Source organism: Squalius cephalus (genome assembly GCF_949319135.1).
Source record: "Squalius cephalus genome assembly, chromosome: 11".
In the NCBI taxonomy this organism is placed as follows: domain Eukaryota; kingdom Metazoa; phylum Chordata; class Actinopteri; order Cypriniformes; family Leuciscidae; genus Squalius; species Squalius cephalus.
Genome location: NC_137132.1, coordinates 33,949,171 through 33,964,711, shown reverse-complemented (window position 1 = coordinate 33,964,711; position 15,541 = coordinate 33,949,171). Strand labels below are relative to the sequence as shown.

The following is a 15,541-nucleotide window of genomic DNA, read 5'->3' as shown; positions in this document are numbered from 1 at the left end:
GTTTTGTAACATATACTGCAGTTAATTATAAGCAGTAGAGTGTCATTCTTGTTTTGTAAAGAACTTTTACTAAATAAATCATTGTATAATGATGTTAGTGTTTTTTAGGTCTGTGTTTTATGATTGACAGAATGTGTTTGTTGGTTGAAAAGTGAGTTGATTTGGGACATGTATGAAGTGTTTTCGACAGTATTAGTGTATTTTGAATGTGAAATTAACTGCTGTGCTAATATGAAAATTGGTTAGGAGAACTGTGTGAAGAGGAGTTTTGATAAAATGACCAAATTATTGAGAAATGTGTCCTAGCGATTGTATAAAACTGTAATTGGAAGAGGAACTGCAAGAGTCCTTGCTTCTACATCTCATCTGTGGTGACGTGTGTACCGACACGAGGGTTGGACAATCCAAGCTTGTCCAATGGCCAGATGATTTTCACTCTCTCCTTTCCAGAAACCTGTCACTCACATGCATCAATTATCCATTTAGTTTGTAATAAAAAAGAAAAGTCGGTTGCATTTTCCATTTTTCGTGGCAATTTTAAATTGAAGCTCAAATGAGATCCTGTGTCCTGGTACCATCATGACCAGTACTGTCAAAATTCTCACAATTACTGACAAAAGTAGCAGGCCTTAATGAGGGTCAGCTGGGTTAATAAAATGGATGTCTTGATGCAATGTCACATGTTGCTGTGAGTGACACAGTGACCTGCACTTTTTCCCCATAAAAATACCGAAAAACAATGACTAAATGATTCTATAGATAAAAATATTGTAGTCAACAAATGCTAGAATCGAATACTAGTAATAATGCTAGAATCTAATGAGATAATGCTAGAAGAATGAAAAAAAAAAAGGTTTGACAAAAAAGTAATTTTCACCCTGTGTTTATGTGCAGAATGTCCACCCAGACAGGCTAAAGGTCTAGAAGGTCGAGCACCGCTGAGTAGAGGACAGAAGATGCCCCTGCCTGACTTAGATCTGGTGGAGATCCTTATATGAAACAACAACCCTGCAAATAACATTCCTACAGACAGGACAGCACTTCTGAAAGAGGCGAGAGAGAGAATGAGGGAGTGAGGAACAAAGTGTGAGTGAGACAGAAAAAGAAAGGGTGGTAACATAAAGAAAGAGATGATGTACAATAATGTAATAGATCACAAACAGACAGACAGAAATGAGATATTAAGAAAACAAAGGAAGCGCAAAGTAAAAGCTGGAATTCAATATTGTGCCTCCAAAACACTGAATTTGATGGTTGATTCCTGAATTCTATTTTATGTCCATTTTTCACCTTGAAACAATCGAGGAGTAATGGCATTTGCCCCAGCCTGTTTACTTGCATACTCAATGTCTTAAGTTCCCTTCTGTCTTAGTTTATCAGCTGCCTCATTAGTTCCACAGAGCTGTTTATATAATTCAGAGAAATATTTTGTGTGATTTTTTGTTGTTGTATGGAATTGTTATGTGTAAAACTAAATGATTGAATGCTGTTGATCTTTTTTTAGTTTTGTGGCAGACTTGCGGCGAATAAGCTCGTTATTAATTTTACAGCAATAACTGCTGTTTTGCATCGTGTGTTTTAATTGCCTGAAAAAAAAACACCTATTTAATTAAAACTGTTAATTAGAAAAAGTAAGTAAAACTGTTCTTTGGCTGGGAATATTTTAGACTCTGCACTGCTACAATGCTAAATGGTGAAGTTATCAAGGGTCAATATCTACTGTATAATGTTTTGAATCCAAAGACAATTGCATGATTGATTGTTTGTTTTCTCTTGTTTTCTCTTAAAACTGTCTTACCCATTTCTAATTTAATAATTTGTTGTGGTTTCCATTCTCCAAATCCATTATAATTTTATTCTTTTAATAGCTCTGGTAATCAAATCAATACAATAAAAGCACAGTGTTCTGTATTACAGATTTTTTTATTTTTTGTAAATGAAATATTTTACAAAATCATAGTATATACACACACCTCATTATCAAATACCACATTCTCTAAGGAAAAACTACAACGGAAACCTTTACACAGAGCTTTTAAAACCAACATATTTCGTGAGAAATCGCTCACAAAGGGTCAGTTATTTTGCACAAATTAGGCAGCATGTAGACATATCATCTGACACTCAGTTTATCTACATTTTGAAAAGAATAAATAATATAAGCAAACTGTGCAGAGATACAATATGTGTGAAACATGTCGATTTGTACGTTTTGGTTTTCAGCTAAACATTTTCTGTTGCCAGGTAGAATAAAATTCTCATATTTAAGCATGGGTAATACACTGATCATCCACATCATTAAAACCAACTTCCTAACATTGTATAGGTCCCCCTTGTGCTGCCGAAAACAGCTCTGATGCGTTGATGCTGCACAAGTGTCCTGCAGTTTCTGGCACCACGACATTAGCAGCAGATCCTTTAAGTCCCGCAAATCCCGATCAGATTTGTTGGTCCAGCACATCCCATAGATGCTCAGTTAGACTGACAAACTGTGATACACTATGTGTTCTGACACCTTTCTATCATGGACAGCATCCCCTTTTTCAGCAATTTGAGCTACAGTGTGTAGCACACACTCTTCTGTGTGATCGGACCAGCCTTTGATCCTTACTTGCATCACTGAGCCTTGGGATCCCATGAACCTGATGCCGGTACATCAGTTGTCCTTCTTGCACCACTTAGATATTAGCTACTGCATACCGGGAACTATAAGACTTGCTGTTTTGGAGATGCTCTGACCCAGTTGTCTAGCCATTATTATTTGGCCCTTGTTAAAATCTTCTGACTGGTCACTTGCTGCCTAATATATCATTGACAGGTGCCAATGTTACAATATTATCAATGTTATTCACTCCACCTGCCAGTGGTTTTAATGTACTGTATGTGTCTGATCAGTGTGGGAGCAATATCATCGTGCATGATAAAAAGTGAACCATTCTTGTATGTGCACTACTATAAATGCTAGAAGCTAAGATTGTTCTATACAGTGTTGTGTAAGTTATTCTAAAAAAGTAATTAATTTAAGCATCTTCAGCAGTGTAATTAGATTACTGTACTAATTACTCTAAAAGGTACTGCATTACTTATTACTAATTTCTTTCTAAATCCCAAACAAACCTCAACCAGCTGAACGAACAAGGACAGATATGAATCTGATCTTTTAATTCATTCAAATAAATAATATAAAATTGCATAAATTATTCTTGAACTGACCAAAATATTTAAAAGCAGGTTACATTAAAAACATACATTTTATCATGCACATTTTGATGTTAAATTCACTATTGTGTCTATACAGAATTGTTCTATACAGTATTTAATGCAATTGCATCAGACATAACTAATTTAATGACTGAAAAATGAAGAGTAATCCTTTACTTTACTTTTTCAAGGGAAAATGAATTAAATTACAGTAATGAACTGCTTAATTACACCCAGCACTGGTCCTATATAACTACATGGGTTGTGAGGTCTGGGCTCATCTGCTGTTTCTGTGAGGGTGAAAACAGCTGAGCAAGAGCGTCAGATTGATTTTGACATTGGTGTGGACATAATCTGAATTCTACAGTGTTACAAGTTGAATGTATCTAATGATGTCCATCAGAGGCCCTGGGGCTTTTAATTTGGGGGCCGCATGCTGCATTCTGCAAAAATGAATACTATATAGACCCATATGTTCTCCACCATAAAACTCATGGGGATATGGGTGCAAAATGCTCCTGTTTGAGTTCTTGTTTTCATATATGCTGTTTTCCCGAAAATCAGGATATCAGGACAACTGTTGTAGATGTTATACAACAGTTCAATAATAAACAAGAATTAATATAATTCAGAAGTTAATATTAAGTGACTAAGAGCATTTTTGACACAATATTGTCTTTTTTGCTCTATAATATATAATATTTGGAAAATAGTTCAAATCAAAGCCACAGCAAAAAAAATGTAAACCTAAATTAAATCTGTTCATCATATAAAGCATCAAGTCTCTTCAGAAAAATTTGGACTAAACCACTCGATTCATATGGATTAGTTTTATGATCTCTTAATGAACTTTTTAAAGTGTCAAAGTGGTAGGTATAGCTGTCAATGGAGGAACAGAAATCTCTCAAGATTTCATCAAAAGTGTTCCAAAGAGTCTTACGGGTTTGGAACAACATGAGGGTGAGTAATTCCTGACAGATTTTGAATGTTTGGGTGAACTATCCCTTTAACCTTGCTTTCTAGAATACCCCTGGTCACCATATTATCCCATTAGTGAATAATTTGACATTTTATGCTATGAAGACTAAATTATTGGCATAATTACGCACATGCTAAATTTAAATCTATATGTTAAAATTTAAAAGTAGATGCAGATTGTTTCTAATGGGTCGGCATCTTCCCCATTGTCTTACATAGGCTCTTAATTCAAGGCCAGCATGCAAGCCAATCGCCGACAACAATACCAATAACTGATGTTAAATATATATATATTATACATTTCTGAGTATAGCCATTTAAGATTTATAACATTTAATTCATCATAAAAAAATAAATTTAATTAAATTAAAAAAAAAAACAATAAACTGCATGCTTAAAGCATAAACCATGCTTCTGCTTTATCATGTCACCAGATGATGTCACCATCCATAACATGTCACAGCACATCACAGGTAAACGAATTCGTTCAAAATGTGTGGGCGAATTCTAATTTTAGGGGGGTTAAGCAATGCAAACTTACTGACGGCCAGAGGCAGTGCTTCCCCCTGGCGGTCATCCAGAACTCACCCTTGTGATGTGTAAACAGAGCAGTGTTTGCCATTCTAAACTAGCACTGACAAACCAATGGAATAATTGCGACTCACAATTCTCACTTTTTTCCCTGAAATTCCCTCTCAGAATTGAGAGTTATAAAGTCAGATATTTATATATATTATAAATGTCACTCTTTTTTTCCTCAGAATTTGACTTTAATACTCACAAACTCAAAATTATTTTTAATAACAATTGTGAAGAGAAAATAACAATTGTGAGATAAAAAGTCACAATTATCTTTAAATAGTTTTATTCTGTGGAGAAACCAGCTTCCATACAAACGTTACAGAGAGAAAGCTGTGCACCTGCCTACAGCTCTGCGCTGGGCCCTTCCCCTCCTCCTTCTCCTGGCACCGGGTCACTCTCATTAGCTGTGGATCAATGAGTGCTTTTGTCCGGTGGAGTTTCCCACGTCTGTGTGCTCTGCTGGCAGTCGCGTGGCTCTTGTCAAACAGATCAGAGACTAATTCACAAACATCTGCCCGTGGTCGAAAGCCCTCTGACATCTGCTCACATTCACTGCTGGAGGGTGTAGCCATACAACTTATGGCTTATAGTCTACTCAGGCTCTTTTCTAGACTGCTCATTTCTGACATATACTGTATTATTGCATGTTGTCTCATGTTTAATATTTTGTAATTATATACAGTACATTAATTAGACTTTTGGTTTGTCAAACAATGCCTATTTATCTATCATTTACTTCAGCCATATTACTGGGGTCCCACCTGCTGGCTCTGTGTACCTCTGGGAGTGGATTTGGTTTCGTTTGGGTCTGTTAAGGACAGGGCATGAATACGCTCTGGGTCTCAGGTGTTTGACTGTAACCGAACACACATCCTGGGAATGCCGAAGCACCTTGGAGGACCATCTTGGGTTTTCATGTGACACAAAACTTGTTGTTTCTGTGTGCAGAACGCCTCTAGGCTGGACATCTGTTGTTTGCTTTGAGTGGGTCTATGTGTGTGTGTGTTTGGGGGCTCATGCATTGAATAGAGGCGGTGACCTGTCATTTGTGAGTGATGGGAGCGAGCGTGTGGGAAAATATCTCAGGCAAAGAGCTTGTGCATTGAGATGCTAATGTCCCTCCTATAAATAAAGGGCATGCGCAGCGCGGAGGGCCTTAGAAACACCCAGCACTGAGACAGGAGTGAGTGAAAGAAGCCAGTGGAGATGACTGCTACCAACCTCCAACAGAACGCAGGCCAAAGGCACATCAGCGCCAAAGAGGAGAGAAAGGTATTATACGAAATCACTACAAAATGTTCTTGAGCATGTAACTTAACCTAGACTAAACCTACTTTCCTCTTGTCCTCTGCCTATTTTTGGTCTTTTGTTCAGCTACGGAAACCCCTCATTGAGAGAAAGAGAAGGGAAAGAATAAATCACTGTCTAGATCAGCTGAGAGAGACGGTCGTTGGGGCTTTCAGGCTTGATGTAAGTTAAAATGCATGTTTTAAAGTTCATTCTTGCATGTTACAGAGTACCAGGTAATCTTACGTGTCAGTGCCACCAGACTCATCATAAACTGCATTTCTTTTTAAATAACAGCAGTCTAAATTAGAGAAGGCTGATATTCTTGAGATGACGGTGAAACATTTGCAGAACATCCAGGGCAATAGAGATTCTGGTAAGCAAATGTCATTTGAAATTTGAAATAGCCTTATTTATTTAGTAGTGTTTTAGTTTGTACTGCATGTTTTGTTTTGTTTTACTGCATTGAAATTGAAAAGTGAAGTTTCCCAATTCCAATCGAAACATTGGCTTTTCTGGATTACTGTCATGGAAAAGACTTACCCGGATAGAACAACAAAACCACAAGAACAATTTCACTGATTCATTGATTTCATTGGTGAAGTCCAGGGCCCGTATTTATCAAGCTTCTCAAAGTGCCATTTTAGTCTGAACTGCTGAGAATTTGTGAAATTTACTCCTCCTTTCAAACTTAAGTATCAAATTTCTTAATGCTAAGAATCACTCTTACTCTCCCAGTTATTTAAGACAGCTCGAGAGGTCTCTCAAGTAGTTAGGAGTTGCCAGTAGGGGCTTGTGATGCACTGAGGAGACAGAGACGAGCGCAGATCTTTCAGGAGAGGAAGAATGTTTTGAAAGTTTGAGACGAGCAGTTAATCAAACGGAATTGTTTATATAACGTGCAATTTATAAGTGAAAATGTGACACGCACTTTATGGCATGTAACACCCACGTACCCCACACCAATAATCCTACCCAAACATATAATATGCACGTACCCCACACCACTAATCTAACCCAAGGGGTTTACAATACGTATCATATGAACGAAAAAACTAATTTTCGCATATAAATTGCATGATAAACACAATGCATGCTATAGAGACGCATTTCATGAGATCGGGTTGGTATATCATAATGTATTCTCTTGAAAATGATTTATTGTCAAATGTGTGTAAACTCCTCTTAGGAATTTCACCATTCAATGTGAATTTATCTGAGAATATTCTTAAATACGGAAATCTATTCAGTGATTGGTCCATGCCAATGTCGTCATCCAAAATCCCGTTTGTGGCACAGCAAAGAGTTGTGTATCATCACTTAAGATTTAGTCCTACACTTCCCTTAAATTACGACTGAGATGCTTGATAACTAACTTCTAAGTGCAACTTTGGGCCAAGAAATGTTTTTACTCTTAAGTCAATTCTTAGTAGTGTTCTTGGAAGTGATTCTCAGAGGCTTGAAAAAAATAAATACGGGCCCTGATTAACAATTAAAAATATTTCCCCATAATCTTTCCGTCTCCATTCAGACCCCGTTCTGGATGCAGAGGCCCAACAGAGGTACAGTACTGGGTACATCCAGTGCATGCAGGAAGTTCACAATCTGCTACTTTCCTGCGACTGGATGGACAAAACCCTGGGGTCCCGCCTGCTCAACCACTTGCTCAAATCTCTTCCTCGATCGGCTAAGGACCGCCCTCAGCTCCCCAAGAACTCCCCGACAAGTGTTTCTTCTAGTGATGAGCTGGACAGTCCAAAAGCCTGCCCTCCTTCTCCGGTCTTGTACGAGAGGGTCGTCCAATCTCAGGATCAGTGTTCTTCGCCCATGAGAATGAGCCCTCATCTCTCAGTTCTAGAGATGTGGAGGCCCTGGTGAAATATCTGTCATTTTAACAGATGGTGTCTGCATGTATGTTTATGTAGTGCATATGACTTGGACATTTGTATGTACCGTTTTGTACGGACGTCGACCAAGAATGTATATGTGTGAAGTATGCACACAGTTTTTGCTGACTGTGGTAGAGCCTCCTCTAATATGTATCTTATAGATATGTTTCACTGCACTCGTGTGTGTGAGGTGGATCTAGTCCAGAATAGCTCCCATTTCAGACCCTCTCGACTTCCTCTCTGAAGTAAAGCTACTGTAGCCTGCATTATAGAAGGCCCCTATTAATAATTTTATTTATTTAATTAACACTATATATTTTCAATGAAAGAATTTTCAGTGTTAGAATCCTTTTTAAATGAAACATTCTTTATCTACTAATTCTATGTAGCATTTGAATCCCTATTACTTATGTTCTATGTACAATTTTTAACAATTATTAATAAAGAAGTGGTTTGTAACATATATAGTCATTTCTTTTTTAACCTAATTTACTGTACCTATTCACATACAAATACAGTCTTCGTCGATTTCTCACCATAGGACATTTTTTGATGGAGACTGATGCAGAATGTAAATCAATATCAAACCAATACAAGATTTCTGCAGGCATTTCTGAATTTTGTACAGTATATTGAGATGTGAGAATTGGAGAGTCTAAAAAACTGTTCATCTCTTCTCCTGTTGTGTATGAGATGGCTGCCCACCCTCAAAATCACTGATCTACTGATCCCCCTGCTATATAAAAATAGTTTTGATAATTAATGAGTCCAATCACCAACACAGCACTTGTCAAATCAACGAAACAACAGCTTCATAAAAAGGCTGTTTATATTTTATATAGACCATTATTGACATTTAGAGAGTCCCATTTCATAACATCTTACCAATCTTACCAATGTGTAGACTAGAGCAATGTTATCCTCCACTCCATTATTGAATATTAAGATATACCTAATTTGGATGTCATCAACACTGCCAAAAGATGAAAGTTTCTTTTCACTTGTTTGGATTGAGTGGTTACCTACAATGTACTTCAAATAAGACAAACCAATAACAAGTAATCTAAATCTCTCCAATTCCATATAGTTTTTTTTTATTCACTATTTTCATCAAAACTCTTACAAAATCCAAACTGATCACACTTGTAATACAGCTAGTCATTCTTTTAAAACCTGATCTCATGCTTCAATACAGTTATACACATTTTCAGTCCACATTGTTTCAAACACAAGATGATTGCATTTGTAATGAGAACATTAGGTTTAATCACCAAAACACAACAGTATGATCTTCTTTCAATTTAGTACTTTTAACAATCAGTTTATGATGAGTGTATGTGAAGTTCCAGCTAAAAATACGAGACAGAACAGGTTTAGTTTAGTTTAATTATGGTTACAACCAGTGCTTTAAGTGGGCCGGTACGCGCCGGTACTCAGTACCGCCACTTCCAAATATAGCTCTTGAGCGTACCGCCACCTCTCCGTGCGCCCAGAACGTGCTTTTAGCGTACCGGTACGCTCATTTGCACATCTGTTTTAATCCTCTGGCTGCGCTGCCGCTTTTCAGAGCGCCCTTCACAATGCACGGCGCGCGCTCTATTTCAGCATAATGGTTGATTGTTGCCATGACGAAGGAGGAGGAAGCACAACTGAAACCGCCATGGAAGCACGAGAGGACCTCCCGTTATCGTAAACGACCACCCGCCAACTCTCACGCATTCACCGTCCGTGAGACACATGCACGCAATTGACACTTTTCACACGCTCTCACAACACATCCATTTTCTCACGCACAGAAAAATCGCGAAGCAAAGAGGACACGGAGACAGAGCAGGTTAGTTATGATATAAAACAAAATCCCAGCTCTCAGATTCTGTCATTTTTATAACGAAATTCAAACAATAAATACCGTTTTGGCGCTTGTAAATGTGACATGACAGATCCCTAGCGCACGTGAACCGATCATCTCTATTAACACGAATGAACACAATGTTAAAAGAAACAGTACAACTTACCGAAATGTATATTCAGCCTACATAATATCGATCAATCAGTGTTTTTCAACCGCGGAAAGGGTCAGTAAAACAGCTGGAGAACAATTGTTACATAATATTTACCTCAGGAAAGCCATTTGATGACCATAATATAGGCTATAGCACGTGAGTTGGCTAGAAAAAAAAACAGCTATAGAGAGTATTTTTGCTAAATATGTGTACTATATTACATATTTATTATATTTTTTTACTTATATCATTAAATAAAGTTGTTATTAGGATAAAAAAAATGCATTATATTTAATTTTAATTATTTTTAACCTTAAATAATTCTACCAGCTGATAGGGCTCTCTGTATGTTTACATCATTAGGTGAGATTTTTTTTTCTTGAGAAAAATGAATGCCTATCTTGTGTACCTAATATTTATCCAAATTAGATTAAGAAAAAGATTATTTTTTACATTTTATACAACACTGCGTCTTATAAAGTCAGAATTCTGACATCTTTTCTCAGAAATGTGAGATATAAACTATCTATAAAGCTAGTCAAATTCTAAGGGAAAAAAAGACTGACTTTTTTTTCTTTCTCAGAATAGTTTATATCTCACAATTCTGACTTTATAACACGCATTTTGCGACTTTATATCATGCAATTCTGACTTTATATATCCCAATTGCGCCTTTATTTCTCAGAATTGCGACTTTATATCTCGCAATTGCGACTTTATATCTCAGAATTGCGACTTTATTTCTCACAATTCTGACTTCTTATCTCGCAATTATGAGAAAAAAAGTCACAATTCTGACTTGATATATCGCAATTGTGAGAAAAAAAGTCAGAATTGTGAGATAACAAGTCGCAATTATTATTATTTATTTATTATTCAGTGGCGGAAACAAGCTTCCATAGTTACCTCAGGGGAGAAGGGGAGTCAGCAAAAAAAAAAAAAAAAAAAAAAAAAAAGAGTACCGGCACCTCTTTTGAGCCACTTAAAGCACTGGTTACAACTTATGTGGTCATCTTGCTTTTATGACATGCTGTTGCATTTGTGTTACGTATACTGTATTGCAATAAAGGTGAAAAGAAGGATGCGACAGCTTGAGCAGACTCCAAAATGTATGAATGATCATTCAAGACTGGATCCTGTTTTTTTAAATGATGTTTTATTAACAAAGTTCGGGAGGAGCACGTTCAAATAATCAAGCAATCAATCAATCAATCAACTCATCAAACAATTACCATGTCTACCCTATCAGCATGAGAGGAAGCATATATATATATATATATATTCACTCTGTCAACTCACCTAACTTCCTTGACAGTTTTCAGCATCCCTCCACCACCCCGACTCCTCACTCTTGGCTTGTTCTTTCACAGCCAGGAATACGGGGGGAGTACTCTGGGTTCGGGCCAAATACCGAGCCCGGAGCCCTCTCCTCGGACAGCACGCCAAATACGCATTTATTCTATCTGACTTATTTGTAAGTGTGAACTCGTGAAATGTGTATTCTCTTCAGAACGCATGTGTTCGATTTGTAAGAAGATTTGCAACTTCACGTAAACACTAAGCACACTTCTGATTCTTTTTCTTAAAACTAACTTCTTTACCTCCCCCTTCTACTAAGCACCTCTAGAGGCAGTTTAAGAAATTACAAAACAAGACACAACATTTCCCCTCTTTGTAAAAACGTTCCTTTTAACTGAACCATAAGTAAACATGTACTCAGCAAGCTGCTTCAAACATCGATCTCAGATGACAGTTCTCATGTCCTCAAAGCCAAAGTTCAGTCTCAGCTGGAAAAAGGCACATTGGAGAAAATCTCCACAGAACCCAGCGAGTCAGGCTTTTACAGCCTCTATTTCTTCGTCCCCAAGAAGGATGGTTGCTTCAGGCCCATCCTCGACCTCAGAAGTCGGAATTGCGCTCTCATGAGACAGAATGCTAAATTTCAAACAAATCCTTGCGCAAATTCGTACAATTCGCAAATTGTGAAATACATTCACATCGAGATAGCACCCCATCACAGATGCAAAAACTCTGATATGAAAATTCTTTCAAATTATCGCCCAATCTCAAATCTTTCATTCCTGGCTAAAATCTTGGAGGGTGTGGATGCGGCCCAATTAAACAAACACTTAATTTAAAATAATCTATTTGAGCCTCATCAATCTGGGTTTCAGAACTTACACAGCACTGAGACTGCGGAGGTTAAAGTCACTAATGACTTATTAATAGCCTCCGTTTCCGGCTCCATTTCTGCTCCGGCTCCGGCTCCATTTCTCTTCTCATTCTCTTGGATCTTAGTTCAGCCTTTGACATTATTGACCATGCACTGTTACTTAATTGTCTTGAAAATGTATTTGGTTTGCCAGAGACAGTTCTTGGCTGGTTTAAGTCCTACTTCACTGACCGATGTCAATTTGTTTTGCAAAAATAGCCAAATTTTGGTGGCTATAGGTCCAAAGTTGGTTCTGTTCATACTGGTGTCCCACAGGGGTCAGTATTGGGTCCCTTACTTTTTAGTATGTATAATTATCCACTTGGTCAACTATTAAGATCTCTCGACCTTAACTATCACTATTATGCTGATGATTCGCAGATTTATATTCATTCAAGACTGGGTCAGCAAGTGGACGTTGTGCATCTTTCGAACTGTATTGCTGAGATCAAGATTTGGATGTCTAATAATTTTCTGTCTTTAAATGGCTCTAAAACAGAAGTTATGCTCCTTGGCTCCCCCTCGCAAAGCAAATGAAAAAATCTTGGTGTCATATTTGATGCCACTCTGTCATTTGAGCCTTTTGTGCAGAATACAGTTAAGACATCCTTTTATCACCTCAGATATATAGCACATTTACGTCCTATGTTGTCCTTCTCAGTGGCTGAGAGGTTGATAAACTTTTCTTTCTTTTTTTTCATGTGTTGACTACTGTAATGGTCTTCTAGCTGGGGTATTAAAAACCTCAATTTGTCAACTTCAATATCTACAAAATTCGGCTGCTAGAGTATTGTCTGGGGTCAGGGCTAGGAACCATATTACCCCTGTCTTGGAGTCTTTGCACTGGCTACCTGTCAGGTACCGTATTAATTTTAAAATCCTTATGTTGGCATATAAGGCTTTGCATAATCTGGCTCCTCAGTACTTGACTGATCTATTAATGTCTTACACACCACGTCATAATCTACGTTCCTCTCAAAGTGGTCTCTTGGTTGTTCCCAAGCATTTTCTTCCTATGCTCCTAGCTTTGGAATTCTCTCCTGGCCGACATCAGGGAAGCAAATACATTAGTGACTTTTAAATCTCTTCTCAAAACATTCTATTTTAGGATTGCTTTTACTTGATTATTAATTTTTTGGTTTATTTTTTTATTTAAAGTGTGTTGTTTTCTCTGTTGTTATGTTTGCCTGTAAAGCGCTTTGAGAAAGCAACTTTTTAAAGGTGCTATATAAAATAAATGTATTATTATCTAGGAGACTTGGGTTTCAGGGTCAACTTTGGCAGGAGCTCGCTGCTCCCCAGCCACTGGATCTCGTTCCTGGGGGCCGTCTTCGACTCAGCGCAAATGAAGGCTTTGCCGATGCCTATGTCGAATTGGCACATCAACCAAATGTTGGTGGTAATTCTGACCTTCAAGGAGTTCCAGCCAGAACTCAGGGATTATCATGTCCTGGTCCACTCAGACAACAGGACGGTGGTTGCCTTCATAAACTACCAAGGAGTTCTCAGGTCTTGCCCTCTATCCAGACTGACGAGCCGTCTTCTCCTATGGGCACAGAGGAACCTCTGCTCAGTGAGGGCGGTTCACATGCCAGGTCTCCTTGAAGGAGGGAGCAGACATGTTGTCACGCGTCGGACCTCCCCCGGGCGAATGGGCGAATGGAGACTCCATCCCTGGGCGGTCATAGCGCACCTTCGGTCAGGCGGATGTGGACCTCTTTGCGACAAAAGAGAACTCCCACTGCCAAATTTACTTTTCAAAGGAAATGGACGTACTGGCTCTGAAGTGGCCTTTACGCCTTCTCTCCTGTAATCAGTCGGATAAGGGAAGAAGCATGTGCTGTGCTTCTAGTGGTACCACACTGGAAGAACCAGCCACGGTTCCCAGAATTAGTCCAGCTACTGTCAGCAGCTCCATGGCCCATACCACTGAGGAGACCTCCTATGGAAAGGCTTGGAGATGCTGAAAGTGCCCCCCCCCCCCCCGTTTAGAACGCAGGTGAAAGAGCTGTAATATAATGGCCAATAATGGCCAATATCGGCAATCAGAGCAGCTGTTTGTCTGCTTCGTAGGCTGCACTAAAGGGCTGCCTTTGTTGCTGAAATAATTACAGTAATACAGGCTACAAATGCCACACTGGAAAATACCTTAACATTACCTAACTTATGTAACATAAAATCCATAATGTTTGTAATAGTATCTATTCAGTGTGTTATCAAAATAATAGACAAATGTTTTAAAACGAACGGAAAGAGATGCAAATGAAAGGTTTGTTAGTAAGAGCTTTATGAAAGGTAGTTACTGTGAATGAAATGTTAAGATGAAACATTTGTTTTGTGTCGTGAAAAGGATAAAAATTTATTTTGGCTATTGTACAAACACAATTGAAAATATGATAAAATGTTTAGAAAAAAGTGCACTTTTGATGATTTGTTGTGATATTAATACTAAGTTTTGAAAATGTAACACCTGCTTGTGGAAATTGCACCAAAGCAATAAAAAAAACAAAAACAAAAAAACTGTAATGATATTTTCATATGGTTATTGATTATCACCTAACCCTACCCATTAAACTGAGAACATCACTAAATTTAAAGGTAAACATCCAGTCACATTTATGACACTTTTGTATAGGTCTGGTGACAAGTCGGTGTTTGACGTTTATATTTCATTCATTATTGAGTATCTAGATTAGTCAACGAACCTGTAAACACAAACCCCTATATAAAAGGACACACAAAGGGGGAAGGGAGCTATTTTTATTTAGGATACTTTTCAATCCTCTCTTAGCACTAATCTCTATTTCAAAAAAAATAAATTAAAAGATAAAAATGAAAAAAATATAAATATTTTGTGTTTGTAAAATATCAACATCTAAATTAATGAATTATTGTCACAGCATTGCTAACGTATTACGCATTAATGAGAATTTGGATAATTTCTCATATTTGTGCTAAATTGTCAGAAGAATATTGTAACAATCCCAAAAATCGTCATGGTCAATTTTACAAGCTTATAGTTTTCTTTATAATGTTGTTTCGTTTTTGTTTGTTTGTTTTTTATTTTATTTGGAGTTTGGTTTTAAAATGTTACCTGGACATGTTTTCGAAATAGTCATGATGAATGTTGAATGTTGTCTATTCTGTAGTCAGACAGTCGAGAGGAGCATCGGGCGCCAGATGAACAGTTGGACACCTGTCGCTCCCCCCTAACCCACCCCCCTCTCCCTCTCTCTCCCTCTCTCTCCCTCTCTCTCCTCTATTGTACTCGACCCTTACTGCGCGTGCAGCTGCCAACTGACGGCATTACGTTACATCCGCGCGACCCCTGACATCTGCGAGCGCAACTCAATTTTGAACAGATTTCTCATAAACTTAAAGGCCCTTTT

The 15,541-nt window shown here is 37.9% G+C and overlaps 2 protein-coding genes across 5 annotated transcripts in view; both read left to right on the top strand.

The window, feature by feature from the left end:
* amotl1 (angiomotin like 1) overlaps positions 1–1,911 on the top strand; it is a 38,875-nt gene extending 36,964 nt beyond the window's left edge. For all 4 annotated transcript variants that reach the window (XM_079885917.1, XM_079885918.1, XM_079885915.1 and 1 more), the window contains one exon: positions 895–1,911. In XM_079885917.1, the coding sequence (XP_079742043.1) occupies positions 895–998 (104 nt within the window). In that variant the 3' untranslated portion in view covers positions 999–1,911. The remainder of the gene's footprint in view (positions 1–894) is intronic.
* A 3,934-nt stretch (positions 1,912–5,845) lies between these two features.
* her8.2 (hairy-related 8.2) lies at positions 5,846–8,399 on the top strand. The gene is made up of 4 exons (XM_079887007.1): positions 5,846–6,033; positions 6,136–6,231; positions 6,346–6,424; positions 7,580–8,399. Exons 1-4 carry the CDS (start codon positions 5,968–5,970, stop codon positions 7,924–7,926), a joined length of 588 nt encoding a protein of 195 aa, XP_079743133.1. The 5' UTR covers positions 5,846–5,967; the 3' UTR covers positions 7,927–8,399.
* Positions 8,400–15,541: the final 7,142 nt, after the last annotated feature.